General features: G+C 43.2%; 1 protein-coding gene across 1 annotated transcript; it reads right to left on the reverse strand.

The window, feature by feature from the left end:
• Nucleotides 1–1,419: 1,419 nt before the first annotated feature.
• PLAC1 (placenta enriched 1) lies at nucleotides 1,420–16,077 on the reverse strand. The gene is given in 5 exon segments (XM_057495392.1): nucleotides 1,420–1,868; nucleotides 1,871–1,981; nucleotides 1,984–2,093; nucleotides 13,907–14,000; nucleotides 15,954–16,077. Coding segments are annotated over 5 exon segments (888 nt in total).
• Nucleotides 16,078–17,770: the final 1,693 nt, after the last annotated feature.

A 17,770-nucleotide genomic window follows, 5' to 3' on the forward strand; every position in this document is an offset into this window, starting at 1 on the left:
CCCCAGAGAGCTGTCTCTCCCTCTTTCTGCCATGTGAGGACACAACCAGAAGACAGCAATGTGCAATTCAGAAGAGGGCCCTCCCCAGAACCTGACCACATGGGCATCCTGATTTCACATTTCTAGGCCCCAGAACCATGAGAAAATTTTCTGGTTGCTTATAAGCCACCCACCCAATCTATGGTACATTGTTAGAGCAGCTCAAACAGACTAAGACAGTGACTGAATTTTTAATGTCTACTCACCTCCTGAAACACTTTGTGTATCTTATCATGTATATGTGCCAACATTGTCTGCTTCTTTATAAGTCTGTGGACTTGGCCAGTTTCTTAATCATTCTGTGTGTCAGTTTCCTTATTTGTAAAATGGATATAATAATAACACTTCTCTCAGGGTTGTAGTGAGGATTAAATGCTATGCTTCTACCAACTGGAATGTTGTCTCTCAAGTTATCTCAGGGTTGGCTCCTTCTTCATATTAGAGTCAGTTGAAATTTTGAGTCCTCAGAGGCCTTCCTTGACTGCTCTGACCCCTTTCTCCAATTTCTCTCCTATCAACAGCTTATTTTAAGTTCTTCATGGCATTTATCACTATCTGAATTTCTCTTTGCTTACTTGTTTATTTGTTTACTAGCTGTGTGACTTTAATTTCTCTGAGCCTCAGTTTCTATTCACTACCCTATCCTCAGTGCCTAGATTGGTGCCTGGAATGTAGTAGCACTAAGTGAATCTTTGTTGCATGAATTTCCTTACCCTTTCCCTTCTAAGTCTTTGAGAAAGCTAATGGATAGCCAAACTCAAGTGGAGATGTTCTGATCGCATAAGTTGGGGAACAAAACTCCTTTCAAAGTCCTATCAGCCTGTGACTAAAGTGTGAGATCCAACCCTTGTCCTTAGGAGCTTATCATCTCGTTGGTGAGATGTGACATGACTGATTCTTAGGAACACTGGTGGTTTATAAATCAGTAGTGCAATCTACACCATCCATGAATGAAAAGTGATACTGCCATAGGTCAAACTGAGGAGGTGTGCGGCTCAGTGCTCAGTTGACTGGTATGGAGTGTAAGTGAAACGGGGACCAAGAAGGAGGGATTCAGTGGGGGGACCTTAACAGGGAGATAAGCCATAGACTGAAGGGACCAGGCACTGATGTTTGTGTAGCACTTAGAACCATGGGCCCTAGTGAAGCTGTATATGTTCTCACTAAATAAAAACGACCACCTGATACTTTTATGCCATCAAAAAAATTTTTTCTTTAAAAATGATATTAAAAAAAAGCTTTATTCATGACATTACCATGGGCTGCCCTTTCTCAAAAGCACTTATAAAAGGGACTCAAGAGCACTTATTTGTCTGATATTAGTAAATATTATACACTTATTTTAGAAAGAACATCTACAGGAGACTGCAAACCTGGGGATCACATGGACTCCATTAGATCATCTGAGTGAACAGACCAATCCTCAGAAATACCTACCAAGAAAGATGGCAGCATAGCACAGTCCTCCTGAGCCTCTGCTTGGTAATGTGGAGCCTGGGTACATTCTTCACTGAAGACACACGGCAGACAGTCACAGCTGGGCCTTTCGCTGGACTGTGACAATGTGAACACCTCATAACATGTCTTACCATTCTGGTTGGTGGTTCCTGTCTCGCTGGCTACGTTCACAAAACAGGGCATAGTGAGCCTTGGGGCCTGCTGCCAGGCAGCACAGGACACTGGGATCATGTACTTAGAAGAGGTACCCTTTGAAACATAGTGCATGTCAGTGCTGTAGATCAGCGTGTCCTGAGGGATGGCCGTAGCCCCGATGCCGCATTCAGTAACACGGTAGGTGAACTGGTAGACATGTGACTGAACGTAGTTGCAGGGCAACCCAGGCCCAAGTGTATGTATAGGTCATTGTTCAATATGCAGGGGTGTACTGTGACCATGAACCAATCAATAAAGCGCAATACAGTCACTGGACTTTGTCCGCAACAGGTGAGAACAGAGGGCTGAGGACGGCCATCTCTCCCATCAACTCAAAAACTTTATCCTTGTAGCTGATCAGGTAATGACTCTCAGGCAACAGGAAGCTGTCTGGTGAGGGCCTTTAGAGCACAGAAAAACACAGAGGCAAATCATGTCACTTCCTGTGGAAAGTTCAAACATGATCATTTTTTTAAAAACAAAAGGCCATTCTTAAGCATTTTAAAAAAGGTTAAGAGGGTAAAACTTAAATATTTTCACCAAAAAAAAAAAAAGAAACAAGAAAGGTAAGTATGTGAGGCGATGGATATGTCAATTAACTGGATGGCGGCAGCCTTTCACGATGTATGCATAGGTCAAATCACCATGCTGTACACTTCAAATACATTACAATTTCATTTGTCACCCATACATCAATGAAACTGAAGAAAAGAAAAGGAAAACATTCTTGTGAGAAAGAACTGAATTTTGATTTCATTGTTGGAACTCATGTGTTTATGGATGACTAGTGTGGATTCTTTAAGCCACTTTATCATGCTCTTTTGCTATAAATCACCTACCCCTTATATGTAGAATGAGAGTCTACACTGGTCAGGAGTGGCATCCCCTTTGTGTGTAACCCCAACAAAAAAAAACAAAACAAAACTGTTTTCATGCTAAACATTAAATAAGGTGACTGGAAATACAGTTTAATTCAAGCTGGTAGCACTTCCCTCCTTAGGGTACCCTGTGTCCTTCCATATGCCATACTAGTAAACCCCTCTGTATTGCCTTTTTTGGTTAGCATCAAGCTTAATTAAATAAAAAACTAAGAAGAAAATGTACTTTGTTCCTGGCAACCAAACACTGCAATTTTTCCAACAAGGTCACTTCAAATGATTAAATGGATGGTTCATAAATTCTAGCAGAAGCATCATAAGCCATTATGCTCAGTAGATTCCTTGCTACATCAAATGGGACATTGGGTAAAATAGTGAAATTGCAGAAACAAAAATGTATTGGTTCTTAATTTTTATATATTTTTTTATTGATATTATACACGAAAACTACTCAAAGGCCCCATATGAAAAGAGAGGGAGTTTTGGGTGGGCACTTTATGCATTGGTTGGCAAGGCATCTCCCAAAATATCTCCCTTTGTGGTCATGGTTTGTCCCTCACTGAATCATATGGTTTGCTTTACATTTTTCTTTTATTTTCACTTGCTTTTAATTTGTTTTCTTGTTCAGTAGGAGGGTCTGTGGTCACCTCCTAGCCCTGTTGCCTTTTACCTCGTAAAGAGTGGCAGGCAGAGCAGTGGGGAGAAAAAGAACAGCGCTAAGAGCAAGTGTCTAAAACCCAGTATTAGAAGAGGGGAGAGAGGAAGAAAGAAGGAAGGAAGAGGAATATCATCAAATATTGTGCAATTCAGGTTTGATTTTAAGTGACAACAACATAAATCAAATACAAAAGTGCTTGAAGTTTTGAAGGAAATGCATATGCATAAGTGAAGGTTTTACTTTTCTTCTCTGAGGAGTCAAATAACTCCTGTGTAAATGAATTGATTCTTTGACTCACATTTATTGAGTGCCTACTATGTGCATAGTACTGTGGTAAAAGTGTCCTAAGACATTTCTTTCCTACCCTTTTCCCCAGTTGCACAAATGCAGCTCTTTCTCTTCCTTTGATATTGATGAATTTGCTGAATTCTTTAATGGAAACCGTGGCTTAAGAGCCCACTAGGAAAGTGCGCAGGCCTAGAAGAAATGCTTTGTTTCCTGGGTAGGCAGTTGATCTCACTGGTACAGAGCAGGTTTCGCTATCTCACTGTCTCATTAATGACTCCTCTTTCTCTCAGGGGTATAAGGAGGGGCCTAAGGGGTCTACTGGTCTCCTTCCTTTCATCTTCGTTCATTCTGAAATGTCTCTCCCAAGACCGCTTCTTTGTTTTTCACAAAGCAAAAACAGAAGCAGCAGCAACAAACAAACAAAAAAACTGACCCTCTTACACCCCCCAAAAACAGAACAAACAAAATAAAACAACAACAACCACCCAAAAACTCTGATGCCAGCTGGTCCTGGATAATAACTCAACAGTTAAATGTAAACAAAGCACTGGCTCCGGAATGAGGCATATTTGCTGAAATGCCTTCTGGAAGCTGAGACAGTCACTGCATCTCTACTGCATGATCGTCTTGGTCTCATGAAGACCACCTCCTCCTGAGCATGCTTTGGGAGTGCTCTTCTCTCCCTCTCCCTTTCTCACCTTGCTTTCCTGAACGTCATCCCACAGCCCGGACCCATTTGCCCTGAATGAAAACCTCCCCTTTGAGTAGTTCCTGGCATGGCCCAGGGAAATCATCTTTCCATTCCACTTCTGTTGTTCAAACCCCAGTACTGAGACCCAAGCTTAAGGTTGTGTTCTTGTCCAGGGAGTTAACCCATCCCATTTTCTGTCTTCCACTCTCTTCCTCCTTCTCGTGGGTGACCCATACAGAGTTCTGCAAGGCCCAGGTTCTCTGAGGAACAACACAGTTGTCCCCCAAACAACCCTTTTGGACTACCTCACACCCCATGTCCACATTTGAAATACACGGCACTGAGTCAGTCTTAAAGAAAGGGGTTTACTTATATCACTGAGTTTGGGGTTTCATTTAGTACAAATCTCCAAACTCAGGACACACTCTGTTTCCTCGGATTTTCTTATAGCCACGGCAGAGTGCCACACAATGGAGCAATAAACGAAGATGCCTATGTCTGTGACAACATACTAATGAGCTTAGAGAACACTTAAAACTCAAGCCACGAGGACCCACAATTAAGACTTCATCCCTTAGGTGAGAGGGAGGAGTTGGGAGAGTTGGAGGAGAGCAAAATGTCCTTGCTAATGAGCTCGCTGACCCTGGTTCAATGCCACACGTTGGGAGTTCCTCCCTTTTGCTGAGCACAGCTCATCACAACTGGGCAGCCTCCCTTCTCTGCTGCCTGCAATTCCCAGGGAAGGGTGGAGGATGTGTGTATGTGTGCACTGCAGGGTGGTTATAAGTCATTCACAGCACAGCGTGAATCCATCAGATCAGCTGGCTTTTCCAACTTCTAGCAGAGATGTGCTGGCAGAATGGGATCTGGGATGGGCGGGGGAGAGTGGGCTCTCAGTTCTGGGAGCAGAGGAACAAGAAGGCTGAAGGCCTGGAGCTGGGAAGGGTTGTCAGAAGAAGAGCAGGTTATACAGGGCTGATAGACTGAAGGTATTCTACCCAGAGATGGGGCTGAGCACAGCATCCTGGGAGCTGTGGACAGAACCCTATGTAAAGTCTCCCTGAATCCTCAGCACTAAGGGGACTTGACGACTGGGAAGAAATCAGTGCCGAGAAGGGAGTGCTCACCTTAGGACGACAGTCCAGTTTCTCCAGAACATGGTGGACTCTTAGAAAGCAGGTCTCAGGGTTTGCATTACCATTGCCCCATTTTGACTTGACTGCAAATTGTCCCTTCCGTATTCCAGAAGCAACCAGCTTAGATGCATTTGTAGAGCGTAGCAGGGCTCAGCTATCGGTACATACCGTCCTGAACTGACCTACAAAGAGGCCGGCAAAAGCAGAGCGCTAATGACACCTGGATGCAAAATGTTTCCTTCCCTTGCAGCTACAGAACACAGTAGCTTTCTGTTTTTCTAAATGGTGGTTTATGCATATACATTTTCCATTAATTCGTTGAGCGGTTTTCCTCTTCCCTTTTTATTTTTCAAGAACTCCTTAATAAGCCTAATTCTTAATACATTCTTAACTTTTTTTTTTTAATCATGAAATGTTTCGTTCTGGAAATGCGAACTCTATTTCTCAATGTCTTACAAGAAAGAGATTGAATATTGGCCTAAACACAGGGCATGTTTAATCTCAGGCAGAAAAGACTCTTAAATTTAAAAGACACAAAAGCTACAGTCCCAGTTAGTTCTGTGATGTTGCTGACGGAATTGAGAAGTGTGACACAAATCTCCTTGAAAGCACACTGGACTTTTGCCTCCCCATCCCCTGATGTCGTTAGAGACACATATGAACGCTTTGCGTGGGGAGTGGGGAGGAGAATTAGCTAAACATTTCCACATCTGGTTTTGGAACAGTTTCGAAAAAGAACTCACTCCATAGGCTCCTGGAAGCTTTTTGGGTGGACAGTTATTTATTTTTAAAATGCAGTATACTCACGACAGCAGAGTTATCAATTGTATATTGTTTTCCCAGAATCTTGTTGTCAAAACAAAAGGAAACAGGGGAAAAGGAAACTCCAAAGCGGTATGCAATTATCTCAGGGAAATATAACTGTCAGAGCTTTGATTTGCAGCAAAGTTTGCTCTCTCTCTCTGTCTCTTGCAGCTGATTTAAGAAAAACGAATCTGAGTTGGAGTAAAGATTCTCTTACAAAACAAGAACAGAAAAAGAGAATCCTAAGAGTTTAGAGATTCAAATAGTCACATTCTGACTTTGCCCTGCCAACTATCTCAAGGTTTGGAAGCCTTTTTAAATTGACGTTCTTTCTAAAACCCAGTTTTAAAGAATTAGTTGGTTCACTGCTCTCAAAGAAAGTGAGGATTGTGATTCCACTAAGGATGTTGAAGGTACATTAAAGTGAATTAGAAAATTAAATAACTGCTTTTGTGGACTTAACATTACTTCTAGAAAATGTGGGTCCGGTTCAGTTTTCCAACTTCACGAGGCACAGTGTTAAAGTAACCGCATGTTATTCATGTTGTGCGGAAGAAGAATTATGGGCTGCTAATGCCTAACAATCTCCATTTGCCCAACAGAGGAAAACACCTTGACTCAAACCTAGAAAATACTTCAATAAAACTAAACTAAAAAGCAGTCATTAAAAAATGTTTTTCTGATTCTAAAAGGAACTTAGAAAAATTGGGAAATAAAGAAAAGAAAAAAGAAGACAACACTTCTCGACCCTAAAATAACCGTTGTTAAATTTTTGGTTTATATACTTTGACTTTTTTCAGAGGAAAACTATATATATTCAAAGTCATTTTCTGGGGAAAAAAGCCAAGGTTTTTTGAGAGTTGTTTTTAATTTTTTGACATTGAATTTGAAATCAATCAAAGCATTATTTTTGTTTGGGCCATCTGGTTTTGTTCTTATAATCTGTTAAGCTATTAAGCATAGTTTAAATGTCATGGCTCATCTCACACACAAATAATGGCTGCAGAATAAATAAGAGTCCAAGCTCCTTGTAAGATAGAGAAATTTTCATTGGGTCACAAATCTGGTCACTAAAAGGTGAGTAGTCCTATGTGAAATCAGATCATAATAAAGCTATACAACAAGGGTATCCCATACACTGATTGAATGTGAGTATTTCCAAATAAACACAGAAAGCTGTACTTTAGTGGAAATTGCAAATATCAGGTCATAGTAACTCCTTCCCTTTCATGCAGAGAAGCTGAGTTGGTTTAATTTTGAAGTTGAACGAAGGGATGCATTTCACAATTTCCATAAAATGTAAGAAAAATCCAAAATGCATGCCTCTAATTTATGTTTTACTTTAATAATTTATTTCAGTTTGATTTTTCAGGAAACTATACCCTTTGCCACAAAGCCCCAGAATCTCTTCTTATTTTAAAAGACAAGGTAAGTTTGTGTCTGTGCACAGCTCTCAGCTCCGCAGCAGCACAGCCACATTTTTAACCCATTACTCATCTCTGGAGGTCTGCCCAAACCAGATAAAGGCCCGCTGGCCTGACATGATTTCCGGGCGTTACCATCAGAAGGCAGAGGCCTGAATCAGATGCTCCTTCAATGACTTTGCCACCTCTTTGATACACCTGTGTCAATAAACAAGGGCTGTAGACAGCTTCCAAAAATGGTCAGACACATTCCTCTCTCCCTTTCAAAACTGGGATTTTTGGGTACAGGTTTTCTTAAATTGATGTGCAAGTATACAACCCCGGCTGAAGGATAACTTCATTCCAAATCAAGCCACAGTTGTCTTTACAGGCTGTTTGGCTGATTTTTAACAGGCTTGACCAATATGCATCTTTCCAAAACTCAAAGCTGTCTTGTGTATGCCCCACCCAGAAAGCGGCCGCTTGGTGCATGTGTGTACACCCTGATTGAGGGTATTTGCCCTCCCTTGGCGCCTAAGAGGGAGAAAAGGTTTAGAACAGGTTCCTTTGGTAGGAAGGCTGTGGGTCATTTTTACGGAGCCTACAATTTGGGAGGCATGTGCGCATTGCTCTGTGGCCAGGACATTGTGGGAAAAGCCAATCACACACACACACACACACACACACACACACACACACACACACAGAAGGGGTGGCACAGATGACAGACAGTTGCACACACTAAGAAAGGAAAGCCCATGTCTGCTTCCTGCTATTGCCTGAACTCCACTATTTCCCCCCATTCCTTAATCCTTGCACTGTAAATTCCTTTTACACAAGGATTAATGGTATATGACAGTATCTGGTGCATAGTAAGTATTCAGTAAGTATTTGTTGAATGAAAGAATGAAGGAATCAATGAATGACCACTGGCCTGCTGCCCCTGTGCCTCCTTTTCCAGCCCCTAAGGGCAAGATATGGTTACTGGCTAACTCCTGCCCCGCTCCTTTCCCCCACTCCCAGTTGAAGGCCTGGGGTAGCAGTACAGTCTTTCCTGGTAGAGAGCGCAGGGCCCCTGTCTGCCCATTTGCCCTCCTGCCCTCCTGCTGGGTTTGCTGATGCCAAGGGCTCTATGTCTTCCCAGCCCAGTGGTACCCACTGCCCATTCACTTAGCTCTTAGCCAGCAGCTCCAAATGGGACCAGCAGTCCCTCTACTAAGCCCCCAGCCCTGGTCACTATACTCTTTTCTTCTGTCAAACAACCAAACACAACCCATATCAACAAACTCACACGTTATCGCCACTCGGATGGTCTCAAGCAAGTGAACTAAGTCAACCTCTAAAGAGAAGACAGGGTGCAACTCTCCTTTGGTCTGGCTTTACATGGGAGGAAAGAAGATATTCTCAAGCCCCACCCAGACCAAGTCCAGGCAACTGAGACCCAGCTAGGTTGGAACCGGAAGTCTCTGGTCCATGAGGTGCTGCAGGGTGATGGGGTGCCTAGGAAGGGGTTGGTGGAGACAAAAAGTTAGAAAAAACGAGCCTGTCAAAAGGGATGCTGGTGCTGGTATTTGATGCCTTCTGGAGGAATGGAGTTAGTGAGGGAGATTTTAGTGTCATATCAGGACGACTTTCCTAACTCTCTAAGTTGTCCAAAAATGAATGGAGCTCAGTGTCCCTGGTTCCCTGTAGGCACTTGTAAGGTAGAGGCTGGATGGCCACTTGTCAGTGTAGCTGGAGAGGAAACTCCTGGAATCATCCTTCATGGGACGCTAGACTGGAGGGGCTGTAAGGTTCTATCACAGCGTGCTGTGTGTGTGCTCCATGCCTGTGCTCATAATATGTTGTCATGATTCATAACGCACGTGTAACTGTATCACAATGTGTTCATACTTGGTGCTTATGTTATGAAAACAGGCATGGGAGCACACACACGTGCACACACACACACACACACATACACTTCATGCACGGGTGCACAGGTTATTTCTATAGGTCGTCGTTTGAAAGTTTCATAGTATCATTGACACCCAAAGCCTTTAATCCTGTCTGACGGGGACCTGGCACCTCAGCCAGGTTTTGGTTGTGACTGGAGCTTGCTGATATTGGTGGCAATCAGAAGGGGAAGGCAGCAGGGGAGGGGAGGGTGGGTCATGATATACAGGAAAACCCTCAGAATGGGGCTCACTGCCCAGCTCGAAGTGACGGGGTGCTGACATGGCCTTGCTAAGCAGCCTGGTCTCTGAAAGGCCCTCACCGGGGTGGGGGTGGGGGTTCTCTGTGCAAGCTTCTTGCCCTGGATGGAAAAGGCTGGGGCTCTCCTTGGAATTCCTACCTGTGGAGGCTCTAGCACAGCTATGGGACAAGTGCTCAAAAGTATAAGTATTTCCTATTTAACCTAGAAAGGAGGAGTAGTAATGACTCCCCCCATGTTTATGCCTCTTTGCGATGTTTTAAGCAATTGCAGAATCTAAAGATTTTTAAAAGTTGGTTTGAACATATGTGGGTCAGGTGTGGCAACAAATCTCAGACTTTTTCTTTAGTTTGGCTTTTTTTTTTTTTGATAATTATTTTTTTATTGAAGGGTAGTTGACACACGGTATTACATTACATTAGTTTCAGGTGTACAACATAGTGATTCAACATTTATATACATGACAATTCTAGGTGTCAGCTATCACCATACCAAGCTGTTACAATATCTTGACTATATTCATTACATCCCGGTTACTTATTATTTTACCATTGGAAGTGTATACTTTTTTTTTGATTGTTTGTTTGTTTTGTTTTTGTGAGGGCATCTCTCATATTTATTGATCAAATGGTTGTTAACAACAATAAAATTCTGTATAGGGGAGTCTATGCTCAATGCACAATCATTAATCCACCCCAAGCCTAATTTTTGTCAGTCTCCAATCTTCTGAGGCATAACAAACAAGTTCTTACATGGAGAACAAATTCTTACATAGTGAATAAGTTCTTACATGGTGAACAGTACAAGGGCAGCCATCACAGAAACCTTCGGTTTTGCTCATGCATTATGAACTATAAACAGTCAGTTCAAATATGAATAATCATTTGATTTTTATACTTGATTTATATGTGGATACCACATTTCTCTCTTTATTATTATTATTTTCAATAAAATGCTGAAGTGGTAGGTAGATACAAGATAAAGGTAGAAAACATAGTTTAGTGTTGTAAGAGAGCAAATGTAGATGATCAAGTGTGTGCCTGTAGACTATGTGTTAATCCAAGCTAGACCAGGGCAATAAAACATCCACGGATGCAGAAGATTTCTCTCATAACGGGGGTTGAGGTTCTAAGCCTCACCTCTGTTGGTCCCCAATTTCTCACCTGATGACCCCCCTGCGACTGTGCCTGTCTTAGGTTGTTCCTCCCTTGAGGAATCTTACCCGTCTCTGGCTAACCAGTCATCTTCCGGGGCCATACAGGGAAATGTGAAGTTGGTAAGTGAGAGAGAAGCCTTATTGTTTGAAAAGGTTAGCTTTTTACTTCTTTGCAGATTTATGCCCTGTGGCTTCTATGCCCAGCATTTGTCTTGAGGTATCTTTACCACTTGGAAGAATTATGATACTCGGTAAATTTGATATGAGGCACGAATTCTATTTAAGGGTTGTAATTAGGAAGGAAGAAGAAAAGCTATAGAAGTAGCAGACAGAAGAAAACATGGGAAGATTGATTATTTCTTTGACATATCTTCTTGCAGAGTAACTTCAGCATGTATAGGTTTTAAGCTACTACTTAAATTGCGCACACACATTAACATAATAGGAGTATAGTTACATAACCAAAGCATACCTGTAATTACCAGCCATCTCCAGTGAAACCAAGAAAACCAGTTAGGCACCTTTGGCATTTGTGAAAACTTATCTATGATATGGTGGATATTGTCCAACTGAACTTGAACAGTCTGAGAGAAATCAGACAAATTAAAACAACCCATTCCTGGGGACTGTTCACATGCCATATGTTCTTTTAACAATAAATAGTTTGTAGTTGTAAGACTTTGGAGCGCTACAGTTTGCACTTCTCCAAATTCTTGGTTGAGTTCCAACAGTATAGATCCAGTCCAATTTTGTTGTTTTACTGTATGCACAGGCCAGCTTAGATATCTCCTTCCTCATTCCCATGGCAAGTCCAGGAACTGGTGGGATGAGTGCATCTACAGCTGTAGCAGTGCGTGGATCTTTGTTGGGGTTTTTTGATGATCATCTTCTGGCATGAGTCTTCCAGAGAGTGCTGATGTTGGAAGTTCTTTTTCATATCGTATCTTAGTTCATTTTCGGGGTAGCCCAATTAGGCTTTGATCCTCTGTATAAACACAAACAGACCCTTTGCCTACACTTTTATATGCCCTTTATACTCTTGTGTATAACTCATTGGAGGTTACCACACAGGAACTGCCCTTTTTTTTTTGGTATCATTAATCTACACTTACATGACGAATATTATGTTTACTAGGCTCTCCCCTATACCAGGTCCCCCCTATAAACCCATTTACAGTCAGTGTCCATCAGCATAGCAAAATGTAGAATCACTACTTACCTTCTCTGTGTTGTACAGCCCTCCCTTTTCTCCTACCCCCCCATGCATGCTAATCTTAATACCCCCCTGCTTCTCCCCCCCCTTATCCCTCCCTACCCACCCATCCTCCCCAGTCCCTTTCCCTTTGGTACCTGTTAGTCCATTCTTGAGTTCTGTGATTCTGCTGCTGTTTTGTTCCTTCAGTTTTTCCTTTGTTCTTATATTCCACAGATGAGTGAAATCATTTGGTATTTCTCTTTCTCCGCTTGGCTTGTTTCACTGAGCATAATACCCTCCAGCTCCATCCATGTTGCTGCAAATGATTGGATTTGCCCTTTTCTTATGGCTGAGTAGTATTCCATTGTGTATATGTACCACATCTTCTTTATCCATTCATCTATCGTAGTTTGGCTATTTTTTATTTGAATAGACACAGCCCTCTCCCCATCGAGTGTGCTTTCCCTGTTATCTCCCTCGATCCTCAAAGCTCCCTGGTAAGATGGAAACCGAGGTCTGTTTCTGAGAGACACCTCAAAGACAGAAGGTCCCCAAAGAGAGAAACCGAGGCCATCCATTAGACATATCCATTCTTCAGAGGCAGCAGACTGCAGAACTGAAACTCCCCCGAAGAAGGAAGGAAACATTCACTGAGGCACTGTGCTGAGGGCCTTTCTTTCTCATATCTCATTTACTCTTCACAGTAACCCTGTGCTTTGAGTGTTGCTATTAATAGCCCCATTTTATAGAATAAGAAATTGAGGATCAGAAAGGTTACGAAACTCACGAAAGACACAAAGCTAGTAAGTGGCAAAGACAAGATTGGAAGCATCTTCCATGCCCACGGAGCCTCCGTAGTTTCCTTTCCCGTATGTGCCAATGCTAGGAAAGCAAGCACAGGGAAGGTGTTCCAAAGGGAGAGCATCAAAAAAGAGGCATAGACTGCTTATGGGGATCAGAGTCTAGGGTGATAGCGAGGAGGGGAAATTAACAGCTTTTCAAGCGGGGAAATGGAGGGGGAAGGGCAATAACCAAGAAACAAATCAGAGGCTCTCAGAGAAGATAATTCTAGACCAGTTTCTGTCTTATCATTCCTTATATTTTAGACTTCTTGAGAGCAAACAGTCATTCCTGATTTCGCTGTAACACATTTATTCCATGAGCTAGAACATAATGAACCTAGAACATAATAAACCTTAGGACATGCTGTGCACTTAAGCCTCCCCAATCTATTTTTTTTAATGAATACATACTTTTTTTTGGTGTCATTAATGTACAATTACATGAGCAACATTATGGTTACTAGACTCCCCCATTCCCAATCCATTTTGCCAAGTGAAATGTATATGGTTTCTGTACAAAGCCACCAAATACGGGAGCCATAAACTATGAAGAATGGCCTGCAAGCTCACCCAATAAATGTTTCTGAGTGGAACAAGGGTGCCACACACTCTCAAACTCTTACATTTGTTATGGAAGTGGGGAGTCACATATTCCTAATTCACTGCCGAGGACAGCGATTTTACCGTCTCTTTCTGGTTTCATCCCGTCTTTAAAAAGACTCCTGGGCTTCACTGACCAAGCCTGGATGCCTGCAAAGCCCCAGCTAGGGCTTGGGTGAGAGTGGAAAGGAACAAGCAGCCAAATGGTAGAGTTGGTGGGTGACTACATGAGTGCCATGCTCAAACAGGTAGAGCCAGACAGCCGTAGTACGCTGATGGAAGTTGGGTTTTCACAAACATTTTAGGGCTCACTTCAAAAAGAGACCCAGTTAGTGGGTACAAAGAGAGCAGCAGGGCTGGGGTGCTCACCATTCCTGGTCAAAGCCGCTAACTTGAGGGGCTGGTGAGGGGGAACTGAGCTTCTTGGCCCCAGTGATACCACCATCTGGAGTTCTCTCAGGCCCTTTATGGAGAATCTCATATTGTCTGAGCCATGGTCTGGTTCACAGTAAGAGCTGAACAACTGTGGTGCCCACCTGTTAAACATCAAGACTAGGGTATTAAGGCCAGCCATGCTGACCCATTAGATGGGCCTGACCGTGTTGCATGGGGGACGAACTTCTCGTAAACCCGGGGATTAGCATGTTCACATGGGGACAGTAACTGAAGCAGGTGCCTCTTCTACGGGGTGTTCAGATAATTTTTTTTTTTTTTTTTACTGCTTAGAGGTAAAAGCTGAAATAGAATAAGTCCTCAAAGGCCGTGACCCCAGAGAGGGGACTGGGAGGTAAGGGAGACATTCCTTATTCTTTGCTTCCTTGGAAAAATGGAAAGAGAGACTCTTGGCACAACAGCAGCTGCCCTGGCTCTTCGGTGGTTTTCCTAGGGGGAAAGAGCTGATGAAAGAGATATGAAGGATTGTCTTTGTCAAGGGATGTGGCCATTGGAAGACAGCAATTACCAGTAATGTGCATCAAATTCTGGATCTTTAAATAAGCAACACTTTCAAAAGGGCCATTTTATTATTTATAAATGAGGGGAAGTTGGGGTTCCTATGGCCAGGATCCTCACTGAAGTTAAACCACCTGATGATGTAACTGGCCTGTTGCTGGGCCATCGCTTCCACCCCTTTAGGCAATAAGCTATTATTGTGCTATACAGACAGCTCGGCCCAGTGCCCTGGGTGGAGGCAGAGATGCTAGTGTGCGACCTACCGCCAGGAGAACAAGCCGGGTAATAAACCCTTTCACCCCAAAGAACGTTCTGCTGTCAATTTCTTTGGTCACATTGAATCCACAGCAAACTTGCCCAGGGCTGAAACCCATTGGCAAGACAATAAAATAAACTGGTTTTCCTGGAGGAGGACTTCTCTTTTGCCTCCCTTTGAGAGATTTTGCTTGTGGGACATTGTAGACCTGGGGGGTGGTATTTGTTAAAGATCAAGTTTTAAGGAGCATTTATGATTTCTAAATACAAGAATTCATGGTTTTGCTTCGTCTTCTTAAGATTCCATGAACATATAAGAGCGAGTGGAAATTGGTGCTAGTAATATTCTTGTTCTGATTGGCCCTATAAGGTCACAACCTTGGGGCTTCCAAGTTCGGCTAATTGGATAAATGGTCTTGGTGAGGAGGTAATGGAGGAGAAAATGATGTAGCTCACCTTATAGGACAGAGATGGGTGAGATTCATATGGACACGCTTACATGGGCAGAAAAGGGGTGAATGCAAAGTTTGAGGGAAAGCTTTTGAAAATAGTGAGGTCCTGGGGACTTAAGGCAGCACAGTCTAGTAGCTGAGTGGTTCTGATGTATCAGAGAGACCTGGAAGGGAACCCTGGTTTTACTGGCTTTGTGACCTTAGGAATGTTATTTCCTCAGCATTGTTATCCTCATTTATATGATGAAGATAATAGTAATACTTCACAGGGTTGTCACAATGATTCAATGAGACTATAAGTGCAAAACTGCTTAGTATAGTCCCTGACATCTAAGTGCTCAGTAAATGATAGCTATTATTAAAATGTTTTATTGTTGAATGGGGAGACTCAAGCAAACTGCATTGAAATGGGGTTCATAGCACCTTTTAGAAACTACTAATCTATATTTGTGTGTAAGTCTAAACCACATGTGAGCTTTTCAAATGCCTGGATATTGAAGCTACACAATCTCAGCTTGAATTGGGACTGTGTCACTTCTTAGCTGTGTGACCTTGGGCAAGTCACTTCCCCACCTCCTGTCCTTAGTTTCTTCATACAAAACAGGGCCAGTTATAATAAGTACCTCTGAGGACTGCAGGATCAAATGAGATATGAGAAAGTGCACGTTCAGGGCCTGGCACAGAACAAGTGCTGGGTGAATGGAGCTGTAGAATAGGCTTGGGCAGTTGGCCTGGCTGCACGGTTCCTTCCACCCCACCTCCTTCCACTCCCTTGTTATTCCCAACTAGGGTCTCATCAATCCGCTGCTGTCCTTGGGGGTTGCCGGAAATTCCTGGCGCAGATGTCTCTCCTACAGGGACGGATTTTGGATATTCCTCCATCTACCCGTTACCACTGAAATATGGGGAGAGAGAGAAGGAGAGAAGACCTATTGAGAGGGAGAGGAGAGAACAAGCGTCCTCTGTACACTCCGGCCCTGGCCAGCCCAGGCGTATGCCTGAAATAGGTGTTCGGTAAATACTTGAGGAATGTATGCACAAATGAGTAAAAGAGAGAGGTGGCGGGCAGGCATCCGGGAAGGGCGAGAAAGAAATGAGAGTCGTGGCAAACCTTCCCTGCCTAGGCCTGTGCTGCACCTCTCCACCTCAGGGACCTGCCCTGGCCCTGGACTGTGGCCAACCCCAGCTCTCGTCTTCCTTCTGCACAGGTTACATGCAATACCCACCAAGACCCATCGAGATACCCAGACAGAAGTTTGGGGGTGGATCGGGGCTCCCCACTTTGAGGCCGGAACCCTTGAATCTCTCTCCTGTGGGCAGAAGACAGCTCCATTCTTATGCTGGTGTCAGGAAGCTCCTAAGTGGATATCCACATATAATCCCCTCTACCACTCTGAGATTCCCTCCTTGTCCTGAGACCCAGAAGTGGGGTGCCAGATGACAGATCCTCTAGGCCACTCCATTTTTCATGTCACACACGTAAGCAATGTGACTACCAGGGTTCACAGTGAATGATGGGCAAATGAGTGAAGACACCTGTTCACACAGGTGGATTGGCACAAGCATGCTCAGTGGAAGGAGTCGAGGCCAAGGATTATGCTTTTTATGGGCGACAGTGTAACCTCATGTGCCGCACCTTCTCAGTACCTTCATAAGCTCAACTTCTGTTCTGACATTTGTTTCAAATAAGATTTCCTTCCATAAAAATACCACTTAAGGACACACATGCAGTGTGTACATTTGGCTTTTCCTGGGTGTTAAATATTTTATTTGAAGTGCTGATTTTCAAACTACATTGCTGGAAAATTCATATGCATTTAATTGCCTGTGTGACAACCTCTCACCACAGAGGCAACAGTGATTCTGATCCTGACTCTTTGATTCTTTACCTCTTGTTCCCTGTGAGCTGCAGCCTTGATTTCACACCCAACATCCTGCTACCCACAAATTCTGTGAGTGACACGTAAAAATAGGTAAAACATCTCCAAAAAATAAAAAAACAATAAAACAACAAGGAATCGGAAAAAGAGTGTGAGGATTCCACCCTACGTGATGCAACTGAAAGTAAAAAAAAAAACAAAAAAAACAAAAATTAAAGAGAACCATTAAGCCAATTGTTCCTACCACATGGAACTTCTTGATTGGTTCCCGTTCACATCATCTGTGGCTCCATCTGGTTCTTGCAGTCTGACTCAGCAAGACTTTCTTTTATCTCATTACACAAGTACTTAGAGTTGGGGGTATCTATAAATTGCCCTTTTATTGTTAAAATAAAAATATTGGTGAAAATCAGAGCTGACTTCCAATGTGGGCAATTCCAGCTAATGGGTCAGTGAGCAAATGAGGCCCAGACAGTATGGCTGGGACGCCAAGGTGGGGGTAATTCTGGCCTGATGGCAGCTGGCTAGGCAGCTGGTGGAGAGCAGCTGCAGGGGGGGGGGGGGACAGCATCTATGGAGGGTAGCCTTTAAATTTGGACGTCTGTACGGAACTGTTCAAGTTGGCCTGACCCTAGACTGAATTTTCTCCCTCGGTATGTTACCTGCTTATGCACAAGGAGTGAGGGTGTCCATCA

Source organism: Manis pentadactyla, chromosome X (genome assembly GCF_030020395.1).
Source record: "Manis pentadactyla isolate mManPen7 chromosome X, mManPen7.hap1, whole genome shotgun sequence".
NCBI lineage: Eukaryota > Metazoa > Chordata > Mammalia > Pholidota > Manidae > Manis > Manis pentadactyla.